Source organism: Cryptotermes secundus, unplaced genomic scaffold (genome assembly GCF_002891405.2).
Source record: "Cryptotermes secundus unplaced genomic scaffold, Csec_1.0 scaffold1437, whole genome shotgun sequence".
NCBI classification, from domain to species: Eukaryota; Metazoa; Arthropoda; class Insecta; order Blattodea; family Kalotermitidae; genus Cryptotermes; species Cryptotermes secundus.
Window position 1 is genome coordinate 21445 of NW_019731298.1, and position 8804 is coordinate 30248.

The window sequence follows — 8804 nt, forward strand, 5'->3', positions numbered from 1 at the left end:
TACCGAAGAATGAAAGTGATGGATGAATGGGACACAACTGGATCTTCTGGCGAGCTGAAAGGAAACCGCTCGAGACGAGCTTTGTCTTAAGAGGGGAGCAGATGTAACGGACGAAGAATAGTCGCTGCAAGAAGAGTAGCCGAAACAAAAGGAGACACTGCAAGAACAGCCACCGAGGAAAAGGAACGGGGATGCACCGTTAGGCTATTCGGGACGAACAGCCTTAAGGAGGGAGCAGTGTGACATGTTGACCCCTACCTCCCCAGCTGCACGTAGCTGTAACGTAGCGCTCGCGTAATAGGCGAGTAATCACCCCGCATCCTGGTAGCTATGCAACGCGCAACGCGCGGTGACGTCACCGAGGGATATCGCGGTTGCTAGGCAGCAGTCAACAACTCCGGACAGCGTGGCTAGCAACAAGGCACCAGACGACAATTGTCCGATCAAGGCTACATAAGGAGCAGCGAAGGCTATTCAGTGTCAGTGAGTCAGTGAGTCCTGGAGCTACCTACGAGTCAGTCCTCGAGCTACCTCCGAGTTAGTTCCGAGTTAGCCAGCAACCAGTCAGTTGTATTCTGGCATTTGGAGTACTAATTGTGATACTGCAGATAGCAGTAATCGTAAATCTGTAATTTGGGTGATTGTAAGTGCGAATGTGAAATATAATTCGCTACAGTATGTTAAAACAGCTAGTATGTAGAACCAATGGGATTTAAAAGGTTAAAGAGATGTGGGCAGTTATGTCATGTTAGAAGAATTTGCAAGATTTCTGTTTACTCACACTACAAATTTAAACATGAAACGCAGTTCTGTGTATGGATATCCAAGGGAGTCAGACACATCAAAATGGGCCATCATCCTCTGCTTTTACCTTTCAAATCTGTGAAAATGTTATGTTCCCATGATTCTCCATTCCATTCTGTCATTATCTAATACAGGAGTACACAAAATATGTTTCAAAGTATTATATTTTCATAATCTAATATAGATTTACCTGCTTCCCTCTGAACTCAATCTGGAAGTTCTTGGCTGACTCTTGGGTAACTCGACCTCCAAAGTCAAGTTGGTATACCTGACTGTTCTCATTCCACATGGGTGCCTTATTGTGCATCACAAATTCCCTCCGTCGAGGTTTCTGTGGAGTCGGACTACCTTCAGGGCAATCTACTTTGCACTTTCCACGTTTCAACTGCAACAAATGATAGACAATATTATATTCAATTAATGGAACGAACTGTTCATTAATTCAGTGGAAGTAGATGATATTACAAAATTTTGGTATGTCTAGTCCAGAAATCCATGTTAAGTGGGTTCTTTGTCACCATAGCATGGCGCATCCTCAGGTTGTGGATGGAAAAGATGGCCTCCAGATATGGAGGATAGCTGTGAATATATTGAATACACAGACATGGACAGGCAACAAGGGGTGGTCCTGCAGACTGGTGGTTGGGCGTTTGGCCAACAGCTCCTCACCGTAAAAAATAAACTTGTTACAAGATGTCACAAAGGGCCTCAGACCTGGATGGATTATTTGGATAAAATACCTGTGCTAAAGAAAACAGTCATGAGATTTGGTACATGGAATGTAAGAAGTTTGTACAGGGCAGGTTCTCTCGTGACAGTGGGGAAAGAAATATCAGAATATGTTGGATTTAATGGGGTTACAGGAGGTCAGATAGGTAAGAGATGGCACCAAATGAGCAGGTGAATACACATTTTCTTATGGAAAGGGGAATGAGAGTCATGAATTAGGGACAGTTTTTTGCACATAAGAGAATCATATCAGCAGTTAAGTGGGTAGAGTTTGTTAGTGATAGGATAGAGGTCACTGGAGTGATATCACTGACGATACAAAGGTTCTACAAAGAACTAGAACATGTATTAGATATATTCCCAAAATACCATATGAAAATTTTGTAAGGAGATTTCAATGCTGAAGTAGGTAGGGAAGATATTTTAAAACAAACAACTTGAAATGAGAGTTTGCACAAAATTAGCAATGGTAATGGAGTTATGGTAGTCAACTTTCCCACAACCAAAAATCTGACTGTCAAAAGTACAACGTTCCAACACTGTAACATTCATAAATTTACTTCGACATCTCCTGATGGAAAGAATCAAAACCAAATTGACACTATTTTGATAGACAGGAGATGGCAATAAAGTGTACTTGATGTCTAATCATTCAGGGTAGCAGACTGTGATACCAACCACTACCTGGTGGTGGCAAAAGTTAAGGGGAAACTGGCAGTGAGTAAACAAACAATGCACAGATTTCATGTAGAGAGGTTCAATCTAAAGAAATTAAATGAGGTAGAGGTTAAAGAGCAATATTGTACTGAAACATCAAATAGGTTTGCAGCTTTGGAAAATTTAGACATTGAGGCAGATATTAATAGTGCTTTGGAAACTATTAGAGAGAATATCAAAATTTCTGCCAAAGATAGTCTAGGTTATTATGAAATGAAAAAGCATAAAACATGGTTCAATGAAGGAAGTGGGAAGTCTCAAATCTGAGGCAGTAAAATATGGTCGCAAGTCCCAAGGGACTCAGACCCGAGAAAGAATGCGCTGGCAAGGGCCAGCAGCATATAAAAAAGACATATCCATCTTCTCATCAGAGAGTGCGCCCCACAGAAACAAGACCATAACTGTCAAGCAGTAATAATTGATATCTGTTCATGAGCCCCAGAGGGGGCTTGATACCAAGACTTACCGACTGACTGACTGTCAGTTGCAATGTGACTTTGACTTTCACTCTGACTTTGATACTCAAACTTATTAGACCAAAGGAAACAAGCCAAATTGTAGTGGTTTGAGGATCCAGGAGAAATAAATGGGGATAATGTGAACAATATAAGACGTGAAACCAGCAGGCATTTCAGGAATAAAAAGAGGGAATATCTGAAAGATAAAATTGATGAGCTTGCAACAAACAGTAAGAACAAGAACATTAGGGACCTGTATAGAGGAATAAATGACTTTACGATGGGTCACCAACCTGTAAGTAACTTAGTAGAGGATAAGAATGGTGACCGGCTTGCAGATCCCCACATTTTGAATAGGTGAAAGAACGACTTCTCTCAGTTATTGAATGTACATAGGGTCAGTGATGTTACGTAGATAGAAATGCATCCAGCTGAGCCAGTAGTACCTGATCCTAGCCCTTTTGAGGTTGAAATTGCTATTGCAAATTTGAAAAGGTGTAAATCGACAGGAAGTGATCAATTTCTTGTAGAACTGATTCAAACAGGAGATGAAACATTGCGTTGTATGATCCATAAGCTAATTAATCCTATTTGGAATAAGGAAAAATTGCCTGATCAGTGGAAGGAGTCTATCATTGTATCAGTTCACAAGAAGGGAGATAAAACTGATTGTAGTAATTATTATGGGATATCACTGGTATCAACTTCATACAAAATTTTATCCATTGTTCTTCTCTCAAGGTTAAATCCATACATAAATGAAATTACTGGAGATCATTAGTGTGGGTTTTGACAAAACAGATCAGATCTTTTGCATTCATCAGATACTGGAGAAAAATGTGAGCACAATGAGACAGTACATCAGCTACTCACAGACTTCAAGAAAGCCTACGATTCATTTAGGAGGGAAGTATGGTGCAATATCCTCATAGAGTTGGGGGTACCCTTGAAACTAATTAGGCAGATCAAAATATGTTTAAAAGAAACATATAGTAAAGTCTGTATAGATAAACATTTGTCTGATAATTTTCCTATCCAGAATGGTCTAATACAAGGAGATGCTTAATGGCCACTGCTTTCCAACTTTGCTTTAGACTATCCTGTTAGGAAGGTCCAGGGAAACCAGGTGGGACTGAAATTAAATGGGACACATCAGCAGTTGGTCTATGCTGATGATGTGAATCTGTTGGGAGATAACATAGATACTATTAAGAAAAAGACAGAAACTTTAATTGATGCCAGCTGGTCTAGATGTAAACACACAGAAACCAAGTATATGTTGCTGTATTGTCACAAGAATGCAGGACAAAATCATCACATAAAGATAACTAACAAATGCTTTGACAATGTGGCACTGTTTAAATATTCTGGAATGAAAGAAACAAATCAAAATTTTCACTCAGGAGGAAATTAAGAGGAGACTGAATTCAGGTAATGCTTGCTACCATTTAGGCCAGAACCTTTTGTCTTCCTGTCTGCTGTCTAGAAACATAAAGTATACAGAGCTGTAATTTTATCTGTGGTTCTGTATGGGTGCGAAACTTGGTCTCTGACTTTGTAGGCGGAATATAGACCGAGGGTGTTTGAGAACAAGGTGTTGAGAAGACTATTTGGACTGAAGAGATGAAGTAACTGGAGGATGGAGGAAACTGCACAATGAGGAGCTTCTTAATTTGTACTCTTTGCCAAGTATAATTAGAATGATCAAGTTAAGGACAAAGAGATGGGCAGGACATGTAGCATGAATGGGGGTGAAGATGAATGCATATAGGATGTTGGTGAGAAAGCAGAAGGAGAAAGACCACTAGGAAGACCAAAGCACAGGTGTGAATAATATTAAAATGGATCTTAAGAGAGTTAGGATGGGATAGAATGGACTGGATTGATCTGGCTGAGGATAGGGAGCAGTGGAGGGCTCCTGTGAACACGGTAATGAACCTTTGGGTTCCATAAAATGCTGGATAGTTCTTGTCCAGAAGTAATATTCATATTCATATTCATATTTATTTGCATTCATACTGTTACAACTGCAACACTTGAACAAGTCAACTCACTAAATACATCATTGTTAAAAGCTCTATAATCCTAGAATGTATTAGACTAAAAATAACACTGTGCTTGCCTTACAACATCAATAAAAATTTTAAAAATATAACAATAACTATTACAATTGCTATGCTTCCTCATGTCCCTGTTGAAGAAACTCATTCAATGTATAGAAAGGACGATCAAATAAAAATAATTTTAATTTATGCTTAACTTCGTTACATCCCTTTGACTAGAAGTAGAAGTAGAAGTAGAAGTAACTTGACATTTCAGAAGAATGTAATGTGTCCAAGCACAGCTCTGCTTGCAGCTTGTTTCTTGCTGGTTGCTTGCTTAGCTTGCTCTTTGAATCTGAAGAAAGAGGGAATATATTCTTCGAAAATGTCAGTAAAATTATATCGGGTTACATGACAACATACCCCAGAAGACAGTAATCTTCACACCCTTTTTTTTATAAATGTTTGATGTCATTATGATGCATGATTTCTGACAAAGCAATTATTAAGAAATGTTATGAGAAACTGATGCAGCAATTTACTTGTGTGATGGAAACCAACTTGGAATCTTGTCTTCTGAAACTACATAGGTATCTTATCATTAGGGACCAGATTATTATGCCCTAATAATCCCTTAAATATGTATGCATTTATGCATGAAAAACTTCTGAAATATGCACTAAAATATGCACATAAAAATGTATACCAAATATTAAAATTGATTTTACATTATTTTAAGACCAACAAATCAATATTTAAAATCATTTTATGTAATCACTGAATGGTTTACTTGCAACAAAAAGCTATACTTAAATACAAATCATGCAACAAAGCCAACATATTTCATTACATACAGTAAAACTTGGTTATAGCAACATCGGTTTCTGCGACACCTTGTCTATTGCGTCAAATATTCAATGGTACGAACTAATTCCTCATAAAGCAACTGTTTTTATACCTTGCTTACTACGACATGCACAAATGCATCAACCTCGTATGTAACGTCATTTTCATTCCTGAATTTCTCTGATATGGACATTGAACGTAATTTAGAAAGTGTGTATTGGGCAAGTAACAGGAAACAGATGAAGATAACTGATTACTGTACTCGTATCTAGGTACAGTAAGGCACAACAATTGATGTAATCTACTGTAATTTGGTGAGTAGGCCTACCTTTAATATACAGTATTAGTGCGGTGTGTATTGTCAGTGAAAAGCGCTGTAATATGTCTTTGATATTACACATTTGGGCAATTCCACGTTAATGTTACGTTAGTCTGTACTTAACTACGTATTTCACTAAAAAATGCAACATTTTAACTCGGTTTTTGGTAGATTTTTACGTGACTAACATAAGGCTACTGTGGAAGTGCCCATTTCGGTTACAACGACATTCGTTTATAACGACACTATTTTTAGGTCCCTTTGATGACATTATAACCAAGTTCTACTGTATTTAAAAATCCAATGGTACTCAGATTTAGCTCTCTGAACTTTCAACTTCTCTTCTGTTGCAGTTCACAATTACTAAATGTTTAAGTTTTCAATAGTTAGTCACCTCCTATTGTCTTGTAAGATGTCCTTATAGGGGGAAAAACTTCTTTCTACCTCACAGGAATTCAGGGGCACATGTACAAAAGCCGCTATTTGCTCCACTGTTAGTGATTTTTACTTGGCAGTTCAGTATGTTTACCAGCTAAAATTTCTTCAATTTCACAAATTTGTTCATATCCTGGATTTTTTTAAAGAATGCTGTGTACTTTTTCCTTTACTACTTCACCAACTCTTCCAGGAACCGAATTCAATTTGGAAACAGTGGTTTTGAACACACTTAACGACTGATACAAAGTAGTATTGCTATTGCTTGCCTCCAGTGAGGAAATGGCGGATGGAAGATGAGAGAAGTGAGCAGATATATAGGAAAGATTAGTTTCTAGTTCTGCGTTTTTAGTACAGGGGATGGACAAAAATATGGAAACACCCTGTGAAATGCATGCCTGAATTGTTTATTTTAGCGATGTTTGTAGGTGATACTGTCTTATCTGCCCAATACCACTACCTGTACAACCTCCGCAACATGTTACAAGCTTCATTTGTTGTCGAGACAGTGTTCTGTGCAGTTTTTAGTGCATCATGTCAGAGCTAACAGAATTCGAACACGGGCAAATTGTTGGGGCCCATATGGTGGCTGCTTCCGTAACCAAGGTAGCAGAGGTTCTTGGTGTTTCGTAAGGCACATTATTGAAGATTATGACCTCATACGGGAGGACTGGAAAAACCGCATCTGATAAACACCAGCGTGGATGGAAATGTGTCTTGGGTGATCGAGACAGATGAACATTGCGTAAGACTGTGACGAAAAATAAGAAGACTACAGTTGCAAAAGTGACTGCTGAACTGAATGTCACACTTACAAACCCTGTCAGCACCAAAACAGTATGAAGGGAACTCCACAAGCAGGGTATTTCTGGATGAGCTGTAATTCCAAAGTCACTCATCAGAGATCAAAATGCCACTAAGAAGAGAGTGTGGTGCTGAAGTCATACAATCTGGACTATGGAGCAATGGGAGATCGTCATTTGGTCGGATGAGTCCACCTTCACACTGTTTCCGACTTCTGGCCGAGTTTACGTCTGGAGAACGCCATCCCAAGCTTATGATCCAGATTGTTTGCTGCCAAGAGTGAAACATGGCTGGGGTTTGATCATGGTATGGGCAGACATATCATGGTATTCTGTCAGACCCATCATTACCCTGCAAGGCCATGTCACTGCCAACGACTATGTGACCATTTTGTGTGACCAGGTCTATCCTATGGTGCAAATTTTGTTCCCCAGTGGTGATGCCATTTACCAAGATGACAATGCCCATGTTCAAACATCTCACATCGTCCAGGACTGGATTTCTGAGCATGAAGATGAAGTGTCACATCTGTCATGGCCCCCACAATCGCCAGATATCAATATTATTCAGTCTTTGTGGTCGGTTCTGGTGAGCAATCTGCATGTACGCTATCCACATCCATCATCGTTAACAGAACTTGCCAAAGTTTTGCAGGAAGAATGGTATAAGATTCCCTTGCAAATCATACAGGACCTCTATTTATCCATTCCAAGGAGACTGCAGGCAGTTCTGCAAGCCTGAGGTTGTCCTACACCATATTAGTTATGGTAATGTGTTTTTTGTTGGGTGTTTGCATATTTCTGTCCATCCCCTGTACATCTTGGGCAATTTGAATTGATACTGCACTTTTGGGATCAAATGTATCACGACATTCCTAACTGTTTCTAAATGTTCGGTATAAAAACTCGCTTCACACAGCCACGTGCCCCAGCGCGTTAAAATTGGTTCTGGCGGAAGTGGAACGCTCTGTGCTACTGCTTTAAAGGCTTCTTTTCTGTGTGGCGCTTTAACAAATACCTACTTCACAGAAGACACCAACTTGTCAACAAGCAGAAAATTTGCACGAATTGTTTCTGCAACATGATGCAACCCATGGGCAAGGCAAGTCAAATGCGTCATATTTGGAAATATAACTTTAAGAGCAGTACTGGCTTTCATCATATAACTTGCAGCATCAGTCACAAAAAGCAGTACGTGCTCATACTGAATGCCATTCGCCCATAGTAAATTCATGGAATTGATAAAAAGTTCAGAAACTGCGGAGCTATTCTGGTTTCAAATTGCTCTACCGCAAGAAGATATGGGTTAGATTGTTCATTCTTATTAATGGATCCAACTATACAATTTGCAATAAACCATCCCTCACAATCTTGTTTTTCATTGATTGATACCCACACAAAATTATCTTGAATCTTATCTCTAATGCTTTCAATTGTAAGATCGTAACACTGCTTCACGTAATTTTTGCGCACAGTAGATTCACCCGGCACTTTGCACTGTGTATACTTCTCTATGAAGTTTCTCAGAGTAGGATTGGTTAGTTTCCACAGACGAATATCTGCCGCTAAAAAGGCTTCGCATAAATCAAAGGAAAACTGTGAAAAACTATTATTAGAAAATTCACTAAGCAATTTTTGAACAGGAGCACTT

The 8804-nt window shown here is 39.1% G+C and overlaps 1 protein-coding gene across 2 annotated transcripts in view; it reads right to left on the reverse strand.

Moving 5' to 3' along the window:
• Positions 1-8804, reverse strand: part of LOC111867009 (tubby-related protein 4) — a 92471-nt gene that overhangs the window by 8527 nt on the left and 75140 nt on the right. For both annotated transcript variants that reach the window (XM_023856463.2, XM_023856462.2), the window contains exon 12: positions 995-1189. In XM_023856463.2, coding sequence (XP_023712231.1) covers positions 995-1189 — 195 coding nt within the window. The remainder of the gene's footprint in view (positions 1-994; positions 1190-8804) is intronic.